Source organism: Leishmania major, chromosome 16 (genome assembly GCF_000002725.2).
Source record: "Leishmania major strain Friedlin complete genome, chromosome 16".
Lineage (NCBI taxonomy): Eukaryota > Euglenozoa > Kinetoplastea > Trypanosomatida > Trypanosomatidae > Leishmania > Leishmania major.
The window spans coordinates 666,577-692,210 of record NC_007257.2 but is presented as its reverse complement, the minus strand read 5'-3'; the positions used below and the strand labels follow the sequence as shown (position 1 = coordinate 692,210).

The following is a 25,634-nucleotide window of genomic DNA, read 5'->3' as shown; positions in this document are numbered from 1 at the left end:
GCGACCTCCACAAAGGCGGAAAGCGAGAAGAGATGCAGGCACAACGAAAAAAGAAGCGGCAGCGAGGGAGGTGAGGAGTGTCCCCGTCGTAGACGCCCCCACGATCGAGCGGCAGAGTTGTGGGGAGTTAAGAATGTCAATGGGAAAGCAACGAGGTTGGCACAGATGCACTACCGTACTCCTTGCAGGCTGCCCTGTGACAGGCGACTGCACGGGCGTTCATGTACACGTGTGTCTGTGTACGTAGAAAAAAGAGATGGGGAGATTGAGAGCAACGGTGCACGGGAATGAGTGTGCCGAAAGGTGACACCTACGCAGACGCGCAGGCACGTCGGAATGGCGAGAGGAGAGAGAACGAGACGGTGTCGCCACAGACGACGTCCTGACGCGCTACTGAGCAAAGAAGGGGGACGACAAGAATAATAAGCAGGACCACCACGCACCGGAGAGCTCACAGAAGACACACAACGCACACGCAAGGGGCGAGTAAGCAGCTACCTACGAAAAAAGAAATGGAGAAGACATACAACCGAAAAACCGAGAGTGAGAGTAGCGGGATGAACGCGCATGCAATAAAGTAACAATGTTAATATACAAGAGGGGAGAGGGGAAGGGAAAGGGAGAGCGCGCACGCGTACAGGGGAAAAAATGGGCACGGGGAATGGAGGACGGCGATGGGCAGAAAGGAAAGGAGAGAATAAAGCAGAGAGCAGCGAGAGCCGTTCTGTTTGCGCGTGTCGTGGAAGGAGAGAGGGGGAGAGGGGGAGAGGGGGAGAGGGGGAGAGGGGGAGAGGGGGAGAGGGGGGGGGACTCAGATCTGGCTCACCCACAGGATGAAGACCCACCACAGTGAAGGAAAAGGCGTCTACGATGAATGTAAAACTCCGCTCTTAAAGGGAACAAAACACAAAAAAAACGGCGGAAAGGGGGGGATAGCTGTGAAGGGGCCAGGAGTGCTACGCGTCCGCAATGGTGACTGTGTGCCACGGACGGAAGATGAAGTCGAGAGGCAGAGGTGGCCTCCAGATGGAGGGAGGGAGGGAGGTGTGAAAGTGGAGGCGGTGTGTGTGTTTGGGGGGGAGGCAGCAGTGCACACAGAAAAACGGCGAGAAAAACAGTCGCGAAGGGCGGTGCCTCAAGAGCTTCGTTAGGGTCCTACAAGTGCAATACTTCTCACCGACGCATCACGCAGGCACAGCTGCAAGAAAGGCGAGAGATGGTGTGCACGTTTTCGTTTTCCTCTTTTGTTTGCGTTCCTGTGCGTCTCTGCGCTGCCGCTCACTCTGCGAACGGCTGGCACGTGCCTGAAACGCCGCTAGGGCCCTTTCCACACACGCACAAACACATAGACACACAGGCAGGCGCCCGAGAGGACGCTTCGGTGGGTGGGTGTTCGAATGAGAGCGACGTGCGACAGCAGTGAAAACATCAGGAGAACTGGGCTCACGCGCGTTGTGTGTGTGTGTGTGTGTGTGTGTGTGTGTGTGAGCAACACCTGCCAGAGTCATGGTGCATGTGAATGCACTGTTTTATGCTCATCAACTCCGAAGGGGGAAGGGGCAATGATGAGCTCGTACTGAGTTCATACCCCCCCCGCCACGCGTCAGGGATGCACATGCCCTTGACAGCTTGAAAGCGTGAATAACAGTGAACGGTACCGTGCGCACAGCCTAGGCGTGTCTGCCGTACACCCCACGGCGCCTCGCCGTGTTGTCAGTGTTGGCATCCTGCTCCTCTCGGCATCTGCTGTGAGGGGCTATCTACAAGAGCTTTCGGTAGAGCACAACCGAGCAAAAGACCGCACAGATGCAGACGGCTGCTCGCATCGTGAATAAAAAAAATCGCAATAAAAAGACGCGCGTGCTCGTTTCGTGGTGCGAACGCCAACCAAAGGTCGCGGCACCGTCGACTCAACGCGTCTGCGAACGGGAACGTGAAAGGGACGTAGAGGAAGACGGAGAGGCAGTCGCCGCAGAATACGTGGCCAGACAACAAAGTTCTATAAAGAACTAAGAATCACACAAACTATCAAATACCCCCCGTCAATGCGTTCATCGCCGTGTACTGCAGCGATGCCTCAACGCCCACCTCCTCGTCATCATCGACCTCGGGACTGAACGTGAATACGTCCATTAGCGTTCGGTAGTCGTCTTCCTCTCTCGCGAGGATGCCCTCGCGCCTGCGGGCCTCGTTAAGGAGAACGGCACGGATATCGATAGCTGGTACGCGCTTTGGCTTAGGACGCAGTGCCCGGCCAATCGTCTTGCCCAGCGCTTGTTTCGAGTTCTTTTGGTTTCCTGTGATGATGCGCCGCCACGCGCGCTCCTCGGCTGCCACGCAGCGCCGCATGAAGGCGTGAAAAGCACCAAGAAACTCGACACGGATGACCGCATCGACGTGCTCCAGATGCCATAATTTTACCACGAGAAGACTAGCCCGCCATTTACCGATGACGCCACGACGCTCTATGCGGTGGCTAGCCATAAGGAAGGCGCTCAGCATGCACTGGCACATATCCTTGGAGGCACCAGCCATCACTGCCTTTGTCGCAAGCGCCAGATCACGAACGTCGATGAGGGCAGTGTCGAGCTTGTCAAGGAAGATCTGCACGCGTGCACCATAAGTCTGCTTCAGCATTGCGTCGTTGCGCATACGTCCTTTCCGTTTCTGTAAACGGTGGTATTCGTCGGCGTGCGAGTCCGCGATGAGTACGCGGGCGGTGGCCTCAGAAACGACGAGACTCTTGATTCGCCGCTTGAAGCGCACTGCCTGCAGAGCCTGGTACGCCGCCGGATTCTCTGCGCACATATCCCGCTCAAGTCGCCGCCGCTCTTTCCAGAGACGCACAGCGCGCCGTATTACAGCGACCGCGTTGTCTTGCATCCGGTGCTTGAGAGTCTGGTTGTTCTTGCGCCACGTCATCGCCTCCGGGCTGGTTGGAGCTACCGTCTTGAGGAGAACCGCGTTGGCGCGGCTGAGCACGCGCCGCGCCTCCTTCAGCCTGTTCATTTTCGTCAGCAACAGACCATGGCTGGTAAGCAGCACGCCAAGCATCCGCGACTCACTGTGTGTGGCTTCCGCCATGTGAATCGCCGTCTGGTGCACGAAGACGCAGTCACTGTAGCTCTCGTTGCCACCGCGCCGCTGCAGGCTCTCGCTGCGCCGTAGGAGCACGTGCAAGTACCGGTCCAGCTCAATGGGCTGCAGCTCCCTCGCCCGGATATTGCGTAGATGGATCAGCTGCTGCGACATGGCCGTGTCACCCACCTTTTGCGTGTACAAGATAAAACGCCCGCAGGTTATGAAGAGAGACAGTGTCGGCTCGCCGAACTCTACGGCGTGAGCGACGCAGCGCAGCACCGCCGCATCCACCCTTGACCCCCACACTACGTTGCTCCGCAGCACCCAGAGGGCGACTTCGAAGATGCAGAAGGCGCCGTAGTAGGCGTGCAGGCGGATGCGCTCGGCGTAGATGTTTAGCGAGCGCAGTAGCGGACCCAAAGCAGCTGTCGTGGCGCCGCGGCTGAGCCACGCGCGCCCCTCCGTGTACAATATGAGCGCAGCGGGGAAAGCTGCGGTGTTTTCCTCGAGTTCCGTCGAGCACCGCTGGAAGAGACGCATGGCTGCGTCGAGGTCTTCTCCGCTGGCGAAGCGCGCCGAGGCAAGGCAGGAGAGGAAGTAGATGCCCAAGAGTCCGTACTCGTCTGAGCCCTGCGAAAGCAGCGCAAGCTCCAGCATGTCGACCGCCTCCTTCGCGTTTCCGGCGTTGCATTTCTCCCGCGCGAGGGAGAAGATGTTTGCCGGCAACGTCAGCGTTGACACATCCATCGTTGGCTGCTGATGCACTAGTGAGCTGACCAGGCCCAGAGAATTGGTGAGGTAAAGAAGCCCATCGGCACCAGACACGATCTCTACACATTGGCAGTTGTCGGCACGGTACGTCGTCAGGCCGGCGTCGCGGTACTGGCGCATCATGTACCTCACGATTGACCTCGCTGTAGCGGCGTGTGGGTCACTGCTGTGGCCATCAACAGTGAACACAATGCGCGGGTGATGGTGTAGAGGGATGAGCGCCTCAGCGTAGTAGGCGCAGTCGGTGAACTCGACCAAGGTGCTCAGCGGCACCGTCAGCAGGCAAGGAGAGCTGCAGCGCAGGTGTTGCATCAATCGCAGCTGCAACACAGACAGTCGGTGGCCCGCTGGAACCTGCGTGAATACCATGTTTTGCATCACAAACGACGTGCTACACCCCGGGACCCGCACACCGGAAGCGGTACCGCTACGCATGCCCCGCAGGCACGACCTCGCGGCCGCCTCAAACTCCGCTACGAGCCTCTGCCGCTCATCGAGTTGCACCTGCTGCTCCACACGCTCCCACCAGATCGTAAAGAGGCAAGAGTGCTGCAGCTCTGAATTCCAGTGCCGCTGCTCTTTCGAAAAGAGGGCAGAGGCGCAGATCAGCGGCCGCGAGAAGGTACGCATGGCGTAGCGTTGCGCCGCTAGTGCGATGCCGTCAGCAGTGACGTGGCCGTGACATAGGTGCAGCAGCGCGCGCCGCACAAGATATGCCCGTCCCAGCCGCTGTACCTCTTGCGCGCTGCTCTCGCAGACGTCGCGCAGGATAGCGCGGCTGCGGTATTTGCGCCAGTATCGCTGAATAATGACGATCGCGATGTTGCCGAACTCATGCCGGAGCTTGGATTTGATGACGGCTATGCGTATGATGGCGGGGTGCTCGCGCGAGAGGCGTCCTGTGTATCGAGGTGGGAGGGTGCTCAATAGGTGCAGCCGTTGCGACGCCGCAACAAACATGCCGCGCAGAATGAAGACGGACGCGATGTTCTCGACAATGCTGAGATGCAGTGGCGAGTACAGTCCACTTCGCTCCACCATGATGGCCTCGGCTCGGTGGAGAATGCAGCTGCAGAAGAGGCCATACTGCCGCACGTCCCAGCGGTAGTAGACGTAGGCCAGCTTGTTGAGCACCTCGCCCACGCGGAGAGCCGTCGCGCCAAGGAGTTGCTCAGTTGTCTCGAGGCACTCCCAAAGTCTCGCCACGGCGCTAGGAAACATGTCCCGATCGAAGAACAGAGACCCAAAGAGCTCGCTGATGCGGGCACCTTGCAGCGAAGGGGCCATAGAGCGCAGCTCAGTGCTCCACTGCGCGTCGAGCTGCATCACCTTTGCCTTTTCGGAGTGCACGGCGATGCTGAACAGACCGACGACAGCCTGTTGGCGAAGGTGCGCAACATGTGGCTGTCGTTCATCCTCGAGCACGTCCGGCAGGCGCAGCACCGCTGTAAACAGCTCCTCGGCTTCGTCAAAGAGTTGTCGCTGGATGCAGATGAACCCATGCGCGAGTTTGGCGTGCACCTGCCCTCGGAGGAAGTACAAGTAGGACGGCATTCGGACCAGGGGCGCGGTCGACTGGAGGAGAAACGCTGGGATGTCGAAGAAGACGCGGGTGGCGCGCTCGATGAGGTCCGCACTCTCCTCCTCTCTGCCGACCTGGGCAGCTACTAGCGCAGCTGTCGTCCACGCCTCGGCGTTGAGGAAGCACTCCGACGTGTGGCGGCTGCGCAACTCCACCAGCTGCGTCGCCTCGCGCCACGCCTCGGCGAGGTGACCGCCACGGCAGTAAAAGCGGATGCGCAGTGGGAGGAGATAGGCGGTCCTAAAGGCCGGTGGATACTCCGACTCGTCCCGCGCCAAGGTCGCTATCAGTGCCTGGTGCTCTGCGGAGTAGAAGGAGCTGTAGTTGTGGTGTGAAGCCTGGCACATGATCTCCGCTACGCTTCCCCGCACCACACGGAGCCCGCACAGCTCACACAAACGCTTCGTGATAAGCACCACCTGCCGCTGCAGTGTGCGCTTGAGCAGCTGCATGTACGGCTCCGTGCTCATCGCCTCGTCGAGCCAAAACATCTCCCGGACAAGCGGGTGCAGTCTCTCCTCAAAGTGCGCCTGCGTCGTACACAACAGCGAGCCGGCGGTGCGCTGAAGGTAGTTGTTGGCGGTCTTTAGCGACCGCGCGCTGCCCTCGCGCTCCATCGAGCGGAACAAAGATCGGCGCACCACGCGGGCGAGGACTTCGACTGCGATGAGGCGAAGCACCAGCTCTGACGTGTCATCGAGATCCTCCTTGGCGGCAGCCAGCATGGTCTGCGCAACAAGGCCCAGCAAAGACACGTTAAGTCCATTTTTGTGCAGCAGCTGCACAAGGCGTGTGTTGCGCCTCTCTACCGGTGCTTGAAGGGCACCGCTGAGGTACTGAACAGCTGCAGCCGCCTCACGGCGGTAAATGTCCGTGCACACGACGCTACCGGCCCAGGGCATCGGAGGATGCTGAATCAAGTGAAGCCACCGCCGCAGCGTCAGCACACGACCGTCGGTGGAGAAGAGCGGCGGCAGAAGGCCAAGACAGTTCACCACGTAAAGACGCGTGTCCATGCCCTCGCGCACCTCGATCCCCCTCACCTTGCGCTGCTGTGGCTTGGTGGCCTCGTCGTTTGCCCCACCCGTCGCCTCGCCACGAGGGTCACCGCGGTGCAAGTTTAGTGCGTCTTGGGTCATACCCAAAAGCTCCTGCAGGGGCACGTGCATCACTGGATCGCTGCGTCTGTTTCCTGCGTACTCGGCCGGCCCCGCACGCTGAAGCGAAATGGCAGCGGCAACAGTGACGACATCGCCAAAGTAGCGGAAAGTCGCCGTCAGCGGCAGCGAGAGGTGCGGCACGCAGCACTCCATCAGTACTCGAAAACTGCGTTGCATCCACATGCCCAGCTTTCCGTCGGGCCACACGTGCACCAGCACATTTCCGTAGCGAGCGCACGTGGTCGTCGCGGACGACGGGCGAGCAGTAGGTGGAAGACCTCCCTCCCGCCATAGCGACTCCACCAGTACCTTAGCGAAGCCCTCGAACTCCTCCAGAAAATCGTGCATTTCTTGGTGGCCAGTATACCCCCACACCTCGCCGTGCAGCTGCTGTTCCCACAGCCACTGAAACTCCGCGTTCCAGTCCCTCGAGCCACGATCGATGGGGCCAGCACCGGCCGTGAGGAAGGGAAGATGTGCGGTCAAGAAGGTCGTACTGATTGCCGTGTCGCGCAGGGAAGGAGAGCACCGCAGCCGCGGAGGTGATGGCCCCTGCGGTTCTGGTCCAGCGACAGTACCCTCTCCAATGGAGATAGGCACCTCAGCGGAAGTGCGCCAGCTGCGAGCCGCATCCACAGGCGCCAGCGGGACCGAGTTCTTATTGAAGGGACCCGACACCGCGGCTGGCGGGCCACTCTGGCCTCGATGCAGCGGCGGGACCCGTGACTTGACGGCGTGGCCCGCCGTCGATTTCGTACGTGCCGAATCGCTCCGCAACGGAGGAGGGGTGTTGCATTTCAAGCTAGGCAGCGATCGATAGAGGGCACAATCGCTAGGCGTCGTCGGCGCCGCCGCGTTCTGGGCTAGCGCGCCGCGCACTGTCTCCATCCAAGCACCGGCGAAAGTGAGAGGCGGAGAGGACAACACGGAACAGACTGCACATACGCACACGCACACACGACGCGCTCCAAATAGACAAGCGCCCGGAAGTGAGTTTCAACCATCAGCCGAAAAGGAGCAGAGCGCGATACGGCGACGTGTCGAGTCGAAGAGACGGCCAAGAGCGACGACGACAGACGGCGGAGCGTGGCGATCAAAACGCGACGGACTGGACGAAATGGAAAGCAGCAGAACGATGAGAGAACACGTGGAACAAGGGGTGGGGCCTGGTGAGTGCACAGGAAGCTACACACACACGCGTACACACGCACGAGAGAGAGAGGCGAAGCAAAACGGAAGTCTGGAAGGCGAAAGGGCAGAGCGCCCCCAAGCGGGGGAGGGGGGAGGGAGGCGGGTACGAGTGAAGCGGGGTCGACAGGTGGAAAGGGTAGTACCGGCCAGTCACTGATGAAGACTAAGAGCGCCGCACCAATCGCGACACGCCGATGCGCGCGCACCGACGCACGGACACAAAGAGAGGAAGGCGTGCGCGCATGCGCGAGTTTGCGGCGGCTTACTTGGGGGCGCGGGAAACACCTAGATGCGGGTCCACGCGCGCGTTTTTTTTTTGGCAAACAACCATCGTGGGCAACACGTGGAGGATGTGGAGAAGTCGACAGAGCCAGCGAGGAGAGGGGTGTAGCGCGCAATAAGAGAGAGGCGAAGGGCAAGAGAAGACAGCAAAGCTCGAAAGGGAAAGACGAGAGGCAGGCACAACCGTGGTAGCATGCGCAGCTGCAGGGATGGGGGCGGTATTCCTCCGGCACTTGGTGACGTTGAATTGCTGGTCGCGGCTTCAAGGCGCCAGCCTTTTCCACCGCTCTGGAGTCCTTTCAATACCGACAATCAACTGCTGACTCATCTGGATGTTGAAAATTCGGTTTCCGCACGCGTGTCCACACACGCGTCAGCACAGGCATATGTGCGGAGGATGAGGAATTCCTCACATCCGTTTGCTCGCCCCAGAGCAGCGCAACGAGTGCAGCGGCGATGGGGCGGCTCGGTGTGGTCGGGGGAGCCTGGTCATACCGTGAGCGCCGCCAGCCGCCAACGCCACCAGTAGCTCATATGCACAACACAGAGATCCAAGGACAAAGGGAAGGAGTCAACAGCAGCAGAAGCTCCGGGGGGCATGTCTCATCCCCCCGCAGCTGCCCACTCAAGCATAACCGCAGGTACAAACGCTATCGGGCGCGCTAGAGGGAAATGTTCTGTAGGTCATCGTACTCATCATGGACAGACTCGCGAGCACGCTTCCGCGACTCCTTCAGCAGCTGCTGAGCGCGCTCCTTGGCGAATTCGCTACGTATGTCTTCTCGCTGCAGCAGCTGCTGCACCTGCTCCTCCTCACTGACACCCATGCGCACCCGCTGCGTCGCTCTAGCAACGACGCTGATGGACTCCTGCTGCGACTCTCGCTTCTTTCGCTCCTTGACACCGCCACGCCTGTGCTTTGCTGCATCGCCGTGGACGTACACAAACGGTGCGGCGAGCGCCTGCGTGTCCTCGGCGGTCACTTTGCCCTCCGCCAGGAGACGGGTGAAGGCGGCGTTGAGTTTTTCCTTCTCCGCCTCACCGAGGGAGCCATCGGAAAAGGCACCGGCGAGGTCTGCCTTCGCGACTAGCGCGCACTTGCGGCCCAGTTGGGCAGCACCCTTCTGCGCAGCCTTCCGGTCCGTCGTGTCCACCTCCTCCTCGTCTCCAAAGGCGTTGGTGAACAGTGGGGCTTTCAACAACAGGCCTGCGTGCAGCTGCCTCGCCCGTGAGCTGCTCGCTATGCTCTGGAACTCCTCCGTGCCCAGCATGCGAAGTGCGGCGTCACTCAGCTTGCACAACGCCAAAAGACCTCCTGCTCTTGCCACTAGCTCCGCAGCCAGTGGAACACCAAGGAGGGCATCGAGATTCGGCGTGGACATACCCACGTGTGCCGTACACCGGTGTGCGACTGCGAATGTGTATCGGTGGTGGTGGCAGGTGTGGGGCACGAGGAAGTGCACCGAGGGGAGGAGAGGGGAGCAAGCGATGGACCGAGGCTGCAGGATGTGGTAAAACAAGGCAGCCACAGCAGAAGAACGTAGGAAGGAGTGCCAAGAAGAGGTCGAAAAGGAAAGCGACGGAGGCGTTGTCGTGGCATGCGGGCTGGCGTGTGCGTGTGTGTGTGTGTGTGTGTGTGTGTGTGTATGTGCTTGCGTAAGGCATGCGGCATTGGCGCCACAGGATGCGCAGGAAACAGTCTCAGGACACGCCCTATGGGTGCACGCAACACATGTACGCACATACATGTACGTCCCTCAAGCGGAGCCGGCACCTTTTCCGGCGTCGTGCGTTGTTGCTCCTCACGCCCTAACTTGGGGGCTCGGGATCTGCTGAAGGCATCAGCGGCAGATCATTGCAGAGCGAATAGGCATGAGTGCGTACGCCTGAGCTGTTCAATCCTCGTCGTCTTTTGCGTCGTCTTATCCGGAGTTATGGGGATGGGAGAGAGGCAGTGGTGGCGACAGATGCGTCGGCCGCCTCTGCTCTCCCGCCTGGAGGCGCGACACACCGCATCTTGGCGGGCCATCGAAAGGTCACACACACACACAAATATATAACAGACAATCAAAGGAAGAACGCCTCCGATGCGCGAGAATGGAGAAGGCGCACGCTGGGCACGTGGCGCCGGGCTGCGATGACACAGAGAGAGAAAGAAAGAAAGAAGGGCAATGCACAAGCACGAGTCACCGCAGTGGCCGCATATGCCCCCGATCCCGGCGTACTCCTTCGAGGCATTACGACTATCGAATCGGTGCCTTGCGAGCGAGAAAACTCTTAATCTGAAAGACCAGTGCGTCGCACTCGCGCTGCAGCTCGTCGCATTGCGCCTGGGCAATGAGCAGCTCTTCGGCTGGGGTGCGAGGGCCTGCCGATGGGAAGCCGTATTGGTCGCTCTTCTCAGCCGTGAAAACTGACGTCTCAGCAAGGCCGTGAGATGCGGTGAGTCGAGGCGTGCCACCTGCCAGCTCAAAGGGGGATGCGTACCAGCGACCGTTCCAGAGCGCTGCCGCGGTGGACGCAAACGATCCTGGCGGCGCAGGAGTCTGCTTCGCGGACGGGCGGGCGGATGCCTTTACACGGCACCGTACCCGAAGCTTCCCGGTAGCTACACCCGTAGAGCGGTCTCTAGACATGGGGTAGCGTAGTGCAGCGGAGACACCTTGCAAGGCCTGGGGGGCCCACGTCGCCTCGGACGCCGTCCTGCCGCCTGTGGCGGCCCACCGCGCGCTGCCACAGACCTCCACAGATGAGGTGCCCCCAGCGTGACGAGCAAATGTGGCAGTCAAGGCACCGTCACGCGAGTCCACGCTCAGCGAGCGGATGAACGTGTGGGGGGGTGCGCGGAACTGCCGTCTTGATGCACCAGCCGTTGCTTCGGACTTCTCCTCCCACGCATACAGTCGCAACCATGCTGGGGTGCGAAGAGAAGCCGCGGCACCGGGCGCTGCGGCGGCGCTGGAGAGAGATGCCCATGGATCGGGTCCAGAGGCTGCGGCGGCGACGGACTGCAACGACATCGGCCGCATCGCGTGGTGAAGGTCAATCGACGCGAGGGAGCGGCCACCAACGAACAGCTGCGTCTCATCCATCGAGCACGCCAGGCAGGTCGCAGCGAAGCCGCATAACAGGGATGCCAAGACATGTCCACTGTGCACCTCGGCCACGAGTACACGTCCGTCAGCCCCAAGAGTCACCAAAGATGTTCCATCAGAGAGGAACCGGACTGCGACGACGGGGACGGTGTGCCCTGTGATCCGCCGACACTGCCTAACCCCGCTCGCGCGGAAGAAAGTGTGCAAAGGAAAGACGCAGCTGACGGCATCGTGGCCAGCCGTTGCGACAAGATGGTCCGAACTGACGGCGAGATCGTAGATGGCCCCGCAGTGCAGCGTCGTATCGGAATACGGCGTCAGCACGTGTGCACTCTCATTCACTGGAGCGCAGAGCAGGATGCTGCCTTCACTGGTGCCGATGAGCACGGCGCGATCGTCGAGCACGGAGATCGCGCTTGTCGCCGTGATGCCACTGTCGACGTCCAGCACCGACTCCACCATGAGCGGCAGAGCGATGGTGGTCTCCTTCACTGACATGATCGTGTCCCAGCCGTCGTGATCATATGCTTCTGGTCGGGGTGGGCAGAGGCTGCACTATTACGGGCCAGGGAAAAAGAAACCGGCAACGGTCTTTGCACGCGACAGCAAAACGGGGTCAAAGAGCAAGAGAAGCGAGTGAGAGACGCAGAGGATGCCGACGTGGGTAAGAGTGGGGCTGGCCGTAACGGCACCAGACGTGGGGGGCGTGTCCGCTTGCTGAAGAAGATGAGCCCTGGCCTGCTCCCTCTTTGTTCTCCTAGAGAAGCGCTTCACAGAGACGTCGGTGCACCGGTGTCACTTCTGAGGCGCCTAAGTGACTCGTGCGCTCACACACACACATACACACACACACACACAGAGCCCGAGGCCACCCGCCGCCGAGGGGAGAGGACGCGGGCAAGGAAAGAGGGAGGTACAACAGCAAGGAGTCGTGAAAGGGCATTGGCGGGGGAGGTCCGGCATACGTGCCAGTGAGAGAGCAGGTCCGCGGCTATGCCGAAGTGTCCTCCTAGGGACGGCAATCGCAAAGCGAGAGAGATGAAGCGGGTGGCAGAGGTGCCCGTTGATACGTAGCGTCTACGCCCTGCCTCCGTATCGAGTATGTGTGCACACGTGCTGATGCGCACGGTGGGCGGCCCCTTCCGAGTTGAGAGACACGAGTGTGTGTGAGGTCAGTACTCACAGGTCATTCTCTCCTCGTGGTGGGCATGGCTGACCTCATGCACCGTCGAAGCGCTTCGGCCTTCCAATGACAACAGCGGCCACACGCGCGTGCGCACATAGAGCGCAGAGGAAGACGGTGAAGGAGGGGGGCTAGTGCGGGAGTTGGCGAACTCCCACCTTCTCCGACCGCTGAGCATGGATCACTTGAGACTACGCCTACGATGTGAAAGATGGCACACGACAACGGAACACAAAACACAAAAATCGAAGAAGGAAACGCACAGAAGAACGAAACACTTAACATGAGTTGCCCGGCCGTAATCACAGTGCAAGCACTTTGTGGACCGCGACGACCCCTGTGCGCGGCTCATCACGGTTGGCTCACCTTGAGATGCTGGGCCCCTCAAATACTTCAAGAAGGACGTGCCCACCACAATCGTGTAGGTACGCGTGCTCGCACACCCATACACGTAGATGCACAAGAGCGGCTTCCGAGGAACTCTTTTCTCTTACACACTCTCTGCCTCAGTCTTCCCCCTACGCTCACCGCGGACGACAGCGGCGCGAAAGCCATCGTTTCACAGACGGAGCGGGCCAACGCGACAAGATGCCCGCACAGTACGAGAGTCAACGCGAAGAAGCATCACCGCATGCGCACACAGAGGAAAGGAGGGACACACATGCAGGCACACGGCAACAACAACACGAATAACTTCACCAGCGGCAGCGATCCGGCATGCAACGAATGGAGGGCCAGAGATCAAGCACCTCACCTCGACATGTTCATCAGCATGTTCGCGTCTTTCGGTACGAACGTGACGTTCTGCATGGGCACGATCTGGTTGGCCACCTCCACCGCTGCCTCAATGCGGCGCAGCTCCAGCAGGCCGGAGCCGGATTTCTGAATGGCCTCCGAAATGAGCCGCGCCGACTCCGCCTCACCCTCGGCGCGCACCACGGCAGCACGCCGCTTCTGCTCATTCTCCATCACAACATAGCGGTAGCGCTCTGCTTCCTGCTGGGCCACCTGCTTCTGCTCCACCGCCGTCATAAAGTCAGCGCCAAACTGGATGTCTACCAGCGAGAGGTCTTCGATGATGAGACCGAACTGATTCACCTTCTCCTGCATGAGCTGGTAAATGCGCGCGGAGACGGCGTCGCGCTTCTGGATGAGTTCCTCCGCCTTGTACTCCGCCACAACCGCCTTCAGGATTTCGTTGCTGACAGAGGGCAGGATGCGCTCGTCGTAGTCGAGACCGAAGGTGCGGTAGATCTGCGGGAGGCGGTCAGCCATGGGACGGAAAAGCACGCGCAGCCGCACGTTCACCATCTGCAGATCCTTTGTGCCGGTCATTGTGTGCAGCGTGCGCGGGCGCACCCGCACGTTGAAGCGCAAGATTTCGTCCAGGCCGATGATGCGCCCCTGAAGGCCTTCGCCGTACACGGAGTCCTTCAGTCCGCTAATCTTGTTGTATAGAATGCACGCCTCACCAGGGTAGACCACAAAGCAGCAGCTGTACACGCTAAGGCCGGCAGCCATCGCACCGATGGCAACCTTCTGCAGCAACTTCGACATCGCCAAGACGATAGGAGAGACGAGAAATCGAAGAGTCAGGAGGCAGGCGCCAACAGCAGAAGCGGTGGATGCTGTGAGATGCTGGCAAACTCAACCTGTGTTTTTTGGGGGGGGGCCTCTTGGTGATTGAAGAAAACTCTTCGTGGATGGAGAAGAATACGCGAAAGATGCAAGGACTGCGCGAGGATGGCAGCTGGGGACCGCGCCGGTGAAGTCAGCTACACGCGTCCTGAAGATGCGCACAGAAGCCAACACGAACACACAAAGAGAAGGCGCAGAGCAACACAGAGGGCGAAGTCCACAGCGAAGGCACAACAAACTACGCGCAACTTTTTCTGTGCGATAAGGAAACGAACAGAGAGCTGCGGAAGTGCGGCATGGACGAGCAGAAGGGGGCAATGGAGTTGGAGGACATTCATGTTGGTGTCAGCGCGCAGATACGCAGTGGGAGTGTGAAAGGTGCAAGGGAAGGGTATGGAGGGGTTAGTCCAGATACAGAAGTGAGAGAGCGAGCGTGTGGTCTGGGAAACGCGAGTGGGATGAGTGCAGCCGCGATGATAAGCGATGCGCGAATGAAAACGAGGCAGCCACGAGGCGTGCATACGCGCACGCACCCGCACAGGAACAGTGAGCGCAGTCTCAAGCGTCGAGAGAGCCGCTCTACTTCACAACGTGCTCGCAGACATCAGTTTTAGAAATTCAGTCACTGACCCCCGCCTGTCTCCGCGCCCTTCATGTATGTGGCTCTGTCTCCGGCTACACGGTTTTCACGCCTAGGTATCTCAGCATGCACAAACACAGCATCATACAGAAAACAGGGAGCATACCGAATCAAACACGGAGAGACAAAAACAAGTGCTCAGGAGCTCCGCCCCCCCCATCCCTCCGCCCTCTTCCACACACACACACCTGCGTGTCGCGGCGCAAAGAGCGACGGAACCGCAAGAGGAAAGGTAGGGTCACACAAGGATGCACATAGCGAGACGCACACGCACTCGAACGTGCGCTTGAAGTGCTCCACAGTCACCACCACCACCACCACCACCACGGCAGAAAAAGTGTGCGAAGGAGAAGACGAAGAAGAAGGGGAGAACAGAATGGCCAACACCATCACCACTGCGGCCCGCCAGCCCTGCGCCGCGCCCGATCATGCGAGCTTTCCGTCTCCTCATCCCCTGCCTCACTCATCACCACGGCAACGCAGTGAGAGGAGAGACGGTAGGGATGTCAGACACGGAGTGCGAGACAGAGCAGAAGAGACGCGGCGTCGCAAACACAACACAGCGACAGTGACACGGTCCATGTGCTCATGATCGTTAACGTTCTTTCTTATCACTAACACGTTTCTTCGCTCCGCACAGCCTTGCTCGGCACTTTGTGCTTCGCATGGGGGAAGCGCCGCTGCTGCGCACGCGAAAAAGGCAGTCCACGTAGCAAAGACGAGCAACAGGCGAAGGGTGCAGGGAAAGGGGAGGAGGACGGCCTTCAAGCAGTGCAGCCGTCACGTGCAGCATCAGCGTCACGCGCGCACGCAGACGCCAGTCCAGGTCTTCTCTTCAAGTGAGCGCGCCATCCCCCTCCACTCTCTCCCTCTATCTAGGTGTGGTTGCCTCCTGAAAGGCCCAATATCGCCACTGGTGGGCGCATCACACGCCCTGTCACCCCTTCGATCCTTTTCCCTCATACATGTGCACTCGTCACTGTGTGTCGCTTCTTCCCTTTTCTCGATGCTTTCCTGACATTCGGTGGTGTGCTCGGCAAGTGAGGAGGAAGGGGGTGCGCCGTTTATTCGATTAAGGCAATCCCATTACGCAACGCAGACAAAAGCTCAGCAACAGAAAGAAGGACACACGCACGTGTGCGCTCGCACGTCCCGGCGATTGCGCCGCCACCGCCAACCGCGCCACCCACTGCGAGGGTGCGGAGAAAAAGCCGAAAGAAGCGACGCTTCGCGCCACGACGACAGTCAGCCCTCCTCCACCTTAACCGTTAGCCATGCGGCCACACACATCTCCGCCACTGCTTTCCAGTAGCTTGTGCGCACACACGGTAATGATGAGCACCATCGGTGCTGCGGAGACGGGCAGCCGAGAGCCGCATTACTTGGGGAAGCGCTCCTTGTAGTCGGCAATGACCTTGGCACAAAGCCCGTCCTCCACATCCAAGCAGAGGAACTCGTCCAGCACCTCCGCGTCCATCAGCTGCATCTGCAGCATCGAGTGGATGATGCGACTGAGCAGCTTCTCCAGCCCGTCCTGCACACCCTCGGGGTTGCAGAGGCTGTACACAACATCGAGGTCCATGCGAATCATGTTCTCCTCGTCGGTGGACGGCAGCGGCACGCGATCCCAGAAGGACATCAGCGTGTCCACGGCGGAGTCGTCGGGGCTCTCCAGCCGATTGTACGTCAGTCGCAGCACGTTCGCCGCATCGAAGTACACATCGGCGCGCGTCTCCTGCTCAGTGGAGGTGAGGCGCAGCATACTCATGAAGCGCTCCCCAAACTTTGGGACATCTTCCAAAAGGCCGTCCTCGATGGCAGAGGCAAGAGCGCTGGCAAAGCCGTCGAACACCTCCGTGTCGATCATGTACAGCCCAACGACGAGGAAGCTGAAAGCCTCGCGCTGGGCGTCCTTGCGGGTGGTCGTGCAAGCCGAGTGGATCACCTCCTGCGCCACCGCCACACAAAGCTCGCTCTCCGACTCAAAGAAGCGGTCGCATGTGTTGAACTGATCGACCCAGTGGAGGATGACGTCGTTCGTGCGGTCTGCCACCCACTCCTGGAACATCGACGCCACACGCAGCTCGAACTTCACGAGCGGCACCTGCGGTGACGCCTCGTCGCGGAACGAGGCACCAGCAGGTGCAGTGGCAGCGGCCGTGGACGCCGCTGAGGAGGACAAGGCTGCTGTGTTGGCTGCCGGCGCTGCACTCGATGTGCCACGCCCGTTCAGCCCCTTATCAGCCGAAGGTGCCGGTGCTGCCGCAGTACCTGTCTTCGTCGTGGCGGCGTCGCGCCAGCTCTTCGACGCAGCGGCGGCGCTGCCCTGGTCACGGCCGCCTTTCTTCGGGGGCGGGGCAGTGGCGTACTTTTTATCCTTGCCGTGGCTTGGCGGTAGGGCCGCCTTGACGGGCTTCGGCTTCAAGCCCCAACCGCGCTTGCGCAGGTCTAGCAGGTCCATAATCTTGAAGCGAATGCGCGGCGGGTACGGGCAGTCGGACTTCTTATTGAAGTTTTCGAGGGAGGTGAAGTAGGGGTCTAGCGTCTTCTTGTGGTTCTTATCTAGGCGATCGCCGATTGTGTTGAGGAGCGCGGCGAGCAGTTCGATGTTCTCGCTGCTGGGAAAGCCCGTCTTGTCACTGCAGCGCATCGTCAGATCCATGACGGTAAACATGGTCGAGTGCGTGAGGGCCGTGCAAAGGTACAGCTCACCGATGAAGCGCATGTTCGACCGTTTGCGCCGCATCACGTTGGAGCGCTCGTACTCGAGCTCCTCCTCTGACTTGTCCTCCATCTTCGACAGCTCCTTGGAGAGCGTTCGGAACTCGTGTTGCGCAGTGCTGATGATGGCGTCGCGCAGCTGCGACTGGGGTCGCTCGCCCTTGTGCCCATCGCGCAAAACTTTCGCCTCGTATAAGGCAAGGCTGTGGCACACGCCGGCGTACAGCTTGCTGTTCTCTGGCTCGTCCAGCGCCTTCTTGAAGATGATGTTGACGACCATGTTCATAATATCCTCCGTGGCAAAGAGCTCCTTGGTGAGCAGCTTGTCGATCATGATGTCTTTGTTCTCCTCTGTGAGCTTGTTCAGTGTGCCGTGCAGCAGTCGCTGCACCCACTCCTCCGTCGTCTGAGCGGTGCCCTTCGCAACCCAAGCATTCTCACCGCGCACCAACTTCGTCTGCGTCAAGCGACGGCGTCGCACCACTTCATCCAGAGAAAAGCCCGGGTACGGCGGCTCAAGGTAGTTGTTTCGCACACTGCGAATCTGCTCCACGGTGAACTGCATGGTCGTACGTGTATGTGTGTGTGTGTGTGTGTGTGTGTAGAGAAACGGGAGATCGAGCTTGGTGCTTCGGTGCAGATGGTGAGAGCCCCGAGGGTAGTGCTCAAGCTTTCGTGGTGGTGGTGGCAGGGGAGATGTGTGAGAGAAGAGGCAGTGAAAATGCTTTGTGTGTGCCCACGGCCGAGGGGTGTTGTGTACGCACGCGTGGGTGAGTGCGCCGGCGGGGGAAGGGGAGGGAGGCGTGGCGAGCGAGTAGGGATGTGAGTTGCTCGGTAAAGAAGGCAGATAGCCCTAGCGTATCTCAGCAGTAGAGACGTGTAATTGTGTCACGGGAGTGGAAGAGGGGTAGGAGCCACCAGCAAGACCGATCACCAAGACAGTCAAAGCAGCACCCGAAGCGGCCGCAAAATCGAAGAAAACGCACGTGCGCGCAACGCAGGAGAGAGAGCCAGGCGGTGAATGGCAGAGGTGAAGAAGGAAAGTTAAAGGGGGCGCGCGTGTGCATGCGAGAGTGGGCCACGTAAGTCTCCGTGCGCTCATGCGGGCGATTCTTACTCGAACAACCGCTGGCTCGAGCAGGGTGAAGGCTTCCGCATGAGCAGCGGTACAAGAGAGAGGAAGGTCAGACGGCGACAGTGCCTTTCTCTCCCCTCCACCCGCCCTCGCAGGTACCGGCACAGATGCACGACGACAAGCGGAAGAAGAGCGGCAACCATGCGAGAGATGCAGCCACACAACATTTTCGGAAGGCGCGGTTAGAGACGACATGTTCACACTCTCCCTCCCTCGGGCCCCTTGCCAGACGCTGTGTAGTCCACACGTGCGCCAGCCTCCATGAAAGTGGGAAGCCCTGGGTGGTTCGAAGCGTCACTTTCCTCCTCACCTTTACAAGGTTTGGTGTGCTTAGATGGGGGAGCACACGGAGATAGATAAACCGCGAACGCAAGAACAACCACTTCAAGACGCAGCTCGACGAGCGGAGAAGGCCCCATGAAACACCCCCCCACACACACACACACACTCGCACGCGGCGCTGCGTGCTTGGTTCCCACCTCTCCAAAGTCTCCGCAAGTGTGGCTGCCTTGCTCAACTGTTCAAAATGGCGTTGAGGAAGTCATCATCATTCTCTGGCATCGGCAGCACCACCTTGGCGCCCCCGGTGCCCAGCGCCGCAGAATCCACAGTTCTCGCCTGTTCTATCTCGGCTGAGGTCGCAGAGCTCGCCTCATTCGCAGGGGGGGTCCAAAAGGATGAGGCGGTCAAGAGCCGCTTCGGCAGAAAGCCCGGCTCAGTACGGCCTTTCTCCCTGTCGATGATGATCGAGTAGCCCTTCAGTCGCTTCTTGCGATGAAACTGGACGGCTTTGCGGGCCTCCCCAACGAGGTTGAACTCCACAAAGGCGTAACGACGACTCTTGCCGGTCCTGTGGTGGCGCACAATGCGCACGCTCAGCACGCGGCCGAACTGATCGGCAAAGTGGCGCAAGTCCTCCTCGACCGTCTCGGGATGCAGGTTCGCCATGACGACAGTGCGCAAGGGGTCTGAGCGGGCGTTGAGGTCGGTGAAAGGGTTGCGCCGCTCATTCTCGCCCTGCAGCTGGGCCGCCCACGCCTCCTGCTTCGACAATGTGCCAGCCGCAGTGGCTGTTGCACTTCTCGTGAGTGTAGACGAGGATGGCAGCGGGGCATCCACCTTGGCATCACGAGTGGGCTCGTCTTCATCCGCCTGCTTCGCCAGCGCCAGTGCGGTATTGAAGGCATTGTGGCACGAGTGACCTTTGGTGATTCCCGGTTGGCGTCGGTGCAGTCGACCAATCGAAGGCGGCGGCGGCCTCGCCTGGAAGAAAGTGCGCTTCCACGCGGCATGCATCTCCTGCCGCTGATGCGCTGCCACCCTTTTGCGCTGCAGTCGCGACTCTTCTTCATCGCCCTCCATCATATATATATATATATATATATTGGAAGAGAAGTGTGTGTGTGTGTGTGTGTAGTGGATGGGTGGCTGCAGCTGTGCGCGGTGTCTCGTGCTCGTTTTGTTTCGTGCACCGCTGCAGGTGCGCCAGGGGGGGGGGGGGGCAGGGGCAGGCCGATAGGGTTCCGCACTCGCCCTCAGTGTGCACGCAGGGACGTGCACACGCAAGTGAGCCTCCCGTGGATGCGACGGTGTGGCCCTGTGCGTGGCCTGCCGCGGCGCGTGAACACTTGGCGCTCGACACAGCCGCGCATGCGTGCAGCGCAAAGAAAAGAAGTGAAGAGGAAGAAGAGTGGGCGGGCGCTGCGAGTCGAGTTGAAAGAAAAGTTCTCGAGCGAGCAAAGGCTCTCTGCTCTGAAACGTAGGAGGAGGGGGCGGGGGTTCAGTGGACCCGGTACCACCCTCGATCTTACCTCCGAGTCAAGCAAGGAGACGCGGGTCAGTTCCCAAGGAGTTTGTGGGATGTGTTGAGGTGCGGCAGCGGCGGCACCGATGCCCCGCAAAAGAATGAGAACGCGTCAGTCCTGCGTCGTTGAGCTCGCAAGCGTGGAAAGGCTTGAGCACGCGCATCTGCCTTTTCAAGATTGCTTCGTGTGCCTCCCTTGTCGTGACGTGGTGGAAACACGGGGCGAGAGAGGGCGCAAGGGCAGAAAAGATGCGGCGCCCTCATGTCGCACGCGGCGCTTGGCACCGTGAAAGGACAAGAGAGTGTGAGGAAGTGGAGAAGGGGGGAGAGGCGGCCCTCCCCTCCCCTGAAGCACAACGTACATGAAGGGAGACCCACACGTGAGAAGCGACCTCAACGCCAGGGTCTAAACAGTGGAAACACAAGAAGATAAGGATAGTGAGACGATGGCGACAGACCTTCTGCAACAAGGGTCCATGAACGCGCGTGCGTGCCGGTCTCGGGAAGGGTGAGCAGCATCGCTGCTACTGCTCTGCGCGGCAGCCTCAGCATTGCAGATCGAACGCAGAAGAGAGGACGGGGAAGAGGAAGGCGACAGACAGTTTCAGCTGCTGGGGCGGGAAAAGAACACACAGCAAACAGCTTCACAACACAAAGCCATCCTCTTGTCTTCACCGCCACTGCTGTTGCACTTTTGGTTCTGACCCCGGGGGTTTCCTGTGTCGATGGCGCCGCACTCGGTCCCCTACGGCGTGGCAGCAGCCCTGCGGCACATAAACGCGTCCAACGCAGAAGAGCAGAAGAGGGCCACTGCGAGACAGCGGGGTGCGATGGCGCGCGCTGTGCACGACAGAGAGACCCCCTCCCCCTCCTCCGTGGTAGCACACAAACAAAAGTCAAAATAGCCAACAGGTTCATCGATACGCACACCCACGCGCACTCACACACACTCTCTCTGTGTATGAGGCATGTATCGAGGCACGGAGCACTGCCATCAGCAGGGAGAGCTCCTTCTACTCGATACACAGCACACATATATACGAAGCCGTCTCGGTGGGGGGGGGGGGATATGCCGCAACAGTTTATAAGGGGGCGTGATAAACGGGACACACACACACAAACACACACACACACCAACGAGGCGGCACCGCTGTGATGCCAAGCGGAATCTTCTATGCATCTATCAAAGGTGAACACGAAAGGGAAAGAGAAATGAGGGCGACACGCGCACAGCGCCACCACGTGTACACACACACACAGACAGAGACACATGTATGTATACGCATATGTGGGCATCGCGCCCCACCACGGTACACTCGAACACTCCTCCAACACCAACCCCCCACCGCTGTCCGTTACCATCTAAGCGGGAAGCCGATACATCAGGCGGAGGGAAGGCTTGCTGAGGTAAAAGCAGAGGTTTAGCTCTGAGATGCCAACAATGGGCTGAGAAGGGCAACATGGATGCCGCTCCTCGTCCCATCCTCACTCCCCCCCCCCACACTGCCGACGCAGTGCGCGCACAGAACCTTCTCGGGCGGCGCTGACAGCTGTCAGGCAATGCGGCCGGACATCGCTCGAGGAAGCGATCCAGAAGCCGGCTCCGACGACGCAACCCGATCAGATACGTAGCAGTGCAGCTCCTTGAACGGATTTACCACGCTGCCTTCCCGGCTGAAGTGCAGCCACAACGCACTGGCTCTGAAGATGTCGAGCCCCGTCCGGTCGCGCAGCTCACCAGGGCTCAGGCGCAGGCGGCCAGGCTGGTGGCGCCGTCGACGTGTCTCGATCTCTCGCCGAGTGTGCAGCATCGTCTGAGCAGGAATGTGCCAGCTACGGCACAGCATCATCTCGACGACAGAGAGCTCCTTCTGCGCCTCTTCGGCTGCTGCGGCATCGGCGTTGGCGGCGGCGGCGCTGCCCGTGACCGCTGCCTCTTCCTCGTCTCCATCCTCCGGCCCGATGGGCTGGCGCATGCCTTCGAAGCACGGGAAAACGCCCGCCAATTGAGCGAGACCGACAACCCACGTCTCCATCTCTGCCCGATCACGGCACATGACATCCACAAATTTCAACTGCCGCTTATGTGCGCGGGTGTGATAGGCGAGAGTGAAGGAAGTACAGAAGTCACCAACTTCGCCCTTGCGCTCATGGAGGGCGTACTTACGAAAGGCAGGCGAGGAGCGTCCCAACGTGATCTTCACCACGGCATCCAAGTACACACGGCCGCCGCCCGTTAGCCCCGGCCCATGATGCGACTCATCCCAACACAACAGCAGACGGTTGTTTCTCTGTGAGAGGTAAAACCAACGCGCGTGTGGGCGGCCATAGCGGTCGAGCTTCGTGAGAGAGGCGCCCATGTCCATGTAAGCTGTCACCCGTGTCAGAAGCGCAGGGTCGTCGAAGGAGGAGAGGTGGCGGGGCCTTCGGTTGGTGCCCTTCCCAATCGCATCGGGGGCGACAGCGCCGGCGTTGGCGTCCGCCTCTATCTTCCCAGTCTCCTCGCACCTGTGACACACGCTCCAGTACTTGGGAAGAGGCTGTGGATCTCCACTGACGTTGGTAAAGTTGCCGAAGGTGCCGAACGGCTGTGGTAGAGAAATCGGCTGGAGCCTCTCCTGCTGCGGCGGCTCCTGCCTCGGGTGCTTCCTTGAAGACTGCACAACAGCGTTGCCTGCCATCGCCAGTACAGCGCCTCGCAGCCACCCCTCAATAGAAGGAGGCTTGAAAGGGGTGGAAGACGCCGTGGTGGATGTGGCGTCTCTGCAACTGCAGGAAGTGGTGTTCCGTCGACAATGACCGGCAGCCGGCTCACCCTCTGTGTGGGTAGAGGGTGAAGGAGTAGATCCAGAAGCCATGAGTCCCACGAGCGTGAGACGAAGCTGCGCCAGCTCCAGCGCCTCCTTGTATATAGCTCGCTCTTGCTCAAAGGCGGCCAGACTCGCCTCATCGTGGGTATCGGCTGCGCGCGCGTCTACGATGCCCCCTTCACCCTCGTTTGACGCCTCCTCGAAGTCGCGCAAGCGCTGCAGCTCCCCTAATCGCATGCCTTTGACCTTTGAAAGCTCCTGCCGTGTTGCCGTGATGGCCGCAGCAGCCTCCTTCACCTTGCTGAGAAGCTGGCGCATGGCAGACTCATCACGAGACAGTTGGGCGCGTAGATCGACACCCGCCTCATCAGCGGTGGTGATTTGGGTTTGCACCTCAGCGCGACGTCGACTATACTGCCTCAGCATGTCCCTCAAGAGCTCTCTCCGTCGCGTCTCGAGAAAATTGCGCATGCGAGCATCGGGGCTCTCTTCATGCGCCAGCCGCTCCCTTAGGTGCGCGCACAAAACTTGCATTCGGGCTGTCTTGTCAGTGCCGTTGGCCAGAGGCGTGTGAAAAGGTGGCTGGAACAGAGGGTGTCGCAGCGTTGACGCCACCGCGAGCTGCAGAAGCCCCGTCGCGTGCTCTTGTTGAACCTGAAGGATGCGTGCCTCAGCGAGGAGAGCGTCGTGGACGTGAATGGACTCCAAGTACTCTGACTGGAGTGCGGCATGTTGTGGCGACTCGGCGCCGGTGTCAAGCACCCTCATGCTCTTTATCTTGTCAGCAAAGTAGAGCGACGAGAGCGTCTCCTCACACGTCACAGCTGTCGGGCTCACATTCACGAAGAGTGCCACCTGCGCACGGGGAGCCGCAAACGTGTCGCGCAGCATCATTGTGAGCTTGCTGTCACGGTATGGAATGTGTGGCGTACCGTGGTAGAGGTGGTGGACAACGTTGCCGAGTGCGGTGAGGGAAGCGTTGATGTGTCGCAGTTCGTCGAAACCTGTTCCGCGCACCTCAGCGTGCTTCGCCTTCTCACTGCCTGCAAGGTCCGCCACCGTCAGTGTGCTGTACATGACAGGTGCGGCGCGTGTGCCCAGCAGCGCGTTCGCGGCACCCTCAAAACACTCACTGCGCAGTGGCTGCGGCCCTCTCTTCTTCTGCTCCGCTGCTATCGATGCGGCGCATCGTGCCTCCCGCAGCGCGCAGCACTCAGCCAGGGTGGGCGGAGATGGGTGTTCGGGTGCAATGGGGGTCTGAAACACCTCGATCGTGAAGAAAGCATGCGAGCGAGAGGAAGTGTCGTTCGCAGATGTCGCCCTCTGCGCCCGGCGCGCCGCTGCTCTCTCGTACAAGCGAAACGCGTCCTGTAGCGTGCGCAGCGGCACATGCGTGAGGTGCGGCAGATGCAGGACGTCACGCGTCATGATGGGCTGCAGCGGCCGGCCAGCCACTCCCTCGTGCAACAAGTCACGGATCTCATCCATGTAGATTTCAAGGGCGGTCATGCCGAGCACAACGTGGCGCTCACACTTGGCGCGCATGCGCTCAGCGAAGATCAACATGCCCTGAATGGAGCGTAAGAGCAAGCCCGTGTCGGCGCCAACGGAGTGCACGCCCTTCCCACTGTCGTGCACGGCGGCCGTCTTTCCCAGCACCGTGAACGTCTTTCCGCTGCCGGTCTGCCCGTATGTGAGAATAGAAGCGTTTGTGCCGGCCAGTACACTGTCCACGCAGTCGAGCACGGCGGCCTCGTACACGTCCTCCTGCGTCGCGTCCATGTCGAATACGTGGTCGTAGGTGAAGTAGAGGTTGCGAGTGCCTTTCGTTGCACGACAGTCGGCGAATCGCAGCGAATTGTCAGAAGAAGGAATGCAAACAACCTTCTCGTAGCGCTCACTCTGCTGGAGGGGGGTCAGCGGATGTGCAAGCTTCGGTCGCACGCGCACTGAGACCGTCACGCGCGCCGTCTCACAATCGCCGCTATCTGCCATGGTCGTTGCACTCCAATGCAAACAGAACACGCTGTTGTGCGCCTGTGAGAAAGAAGAGCGTGTGCAGCAGCCACCGTGACGACAAGAGTCGTAGCGAGGAGAAAAGAGGATGGCCTGCAGCACCCAGGCATGGGCTTCGGCACCAGCGGCACGCTGTGGGCGCTTTCGCACGGTGTTGGAGAGGGCACTGCTTCGCCTTCCTGTGGGCGTCAGCGGCGGCAAAGAGCGCGGTAGTGAAAGCCCGAGGTGACGAGAGAGAGAGAGAGAGAGAGAGGTGAAGGCAGAGAGGCGTTCTTGAACGATCAAGTCATGGTGTGCGCGAGTGGCAGGTGATGCAAGACAGCCCACGTGAAGGTCGCTCGATGCGTATCCCTCTTCTTAGCTCCTTGCGCAGCGACGGAGCAGAGAGGCGGCGAGAGAAGAAACGGTAGAAGAGGAGGGAGACGCAATGAGCGCATCGTCACAACGAGTCTCATCCCCCACTCCTTCGCGGCTGCTCCTATCGCCTGCGTCGTGTTCTTCCACGACAATTTCGTCGCCATCGAC

The 25,634-nt window shown here is 60.1% G+C and overlaps 7 protein-coding genes across 7 annotated transcripts; all 7 read right to left on the bottom strand.

Moving 5' to 3' along the window:
• Positions 1–2,028: 2,028 nt before the first annotated feature.
• On the bottom strand, positions 2,029–6,942 carry LMJF_16_1640 (hypothetical protein; the record flags this gene model as incomplete). Its single annotated transcript, XM_001682195.1, has 1 exon — positions 2,029–6,942. One exon carries the CDS (start codon positions 6,940–6,942, stop codon positions 2,029–2,031), a length of 4,914 nt encoding a protein of 1,637 aa, XP_001682247.1.
• A 1,787-nt stretch (positions 6,943–8,729) lies between these two features.
• Positions 8,730–9,449, bottom strand: LMJF_16_1630 (conserved hypothetical protein; the record flags this gene model as incomplete). The annotated part of the gene is made up of 1 exon (XM_001682194.1): positions 8,730–9,449. One exon carries the CDS (start codon positions 9,447–9,449, stop codon positions 8,730–8,732), a length of 720 nt encoding a protein of 239 aa, XP_001682246.1.
• Positions 9,450–10,310: 861 nt separating this feature from the next.
• LMJF_16_1620 (conserved hypothetical protein) lies at positions 10,311–11,660 on the bottom strand (the record flags this gene model as incomplete). The annotated part of the gene is made up of 1 exon (XM_001682193.1): positions 10,311–11,660. The coding sequence occupies one exon, from the start codon at positions 11,658–11,660 to the stop codon at positions 10,311–10,313; it is 1,350 nt and encodes a 449-aa protein (XP_001682245.1).
• Positions 11,661–13,095: 1,435 nt separating this feature from the next.
• Positions 13,096–13,902, bottom strand: LMJF_16_1610 (prohibitin; the record flags this gene model as incomplete). Its single annotated transcript, XM_001682192.1, has 1 exon — positions 13,096–13,902. The coding sequence occupies one exon, from the start codon at positions 13,900–13,902 to the stop codon at positions 13,096–13,098; it is 807 nt and encodes a 268-aa protein (XP_001682244.1).
• A 2,099-nt stretch (positions 13,903–16,001) lies between these two features.
• On the bottom strand, positions 16,002–17,909 carry EIF4G3 (putative eukaryotic translation initiation factor 4 gamma; the record flags this gene model as incomplete). The annotated part of the gene is made up of 1 exon (XM_001682191.1): positions 16,002–17,909. One exon carries the CDS (start codon positions 17,907–17,909, stop codon positions 16,002–16,004), a length of 1,908 nt encoding a protein of 635 aa, XP_001682243.1.
• A 1,083-nt stretch (positions 17,910–18,992) lies between these two features.
• On the bottom strand, positions 18,993–19,844 carry LMJF_16_1590 (putative U1 small nuclear ribonucleoprotein; the record flags this gene model as incomplete). The annotated part of the gene is made up of 1 exon (XM_001682190.1): positions 18,993–19,844. One exon carries the CDS (start codon positions 19,842–19,844, stop codon positions 18,993–18,995), a length of 852 nt encoding a protein of 283 aa, XP_001682242.1.
• Positions 19,845–21,836: 1,992 nt separating this feature from the next.
• LMJF_16_1580 (putative kinesin) lies at positions 21,837–25,088 on the bottom strand (the record flags this gene model as incomplete). The annotated part of the gene is made up of 1 exon (XM_001682189.1): positions 21,837–25,088. The coding sequence occupies one exon, from the start codon at positions 25,086–25,088 to the stop codon at positions 21,837–21,839; it is 3,252 nt and encodes a 1,083-aa protein (XP_001682241.1).
• Positions 25,089–25,634: the final 546 nt, after the last annotated feature.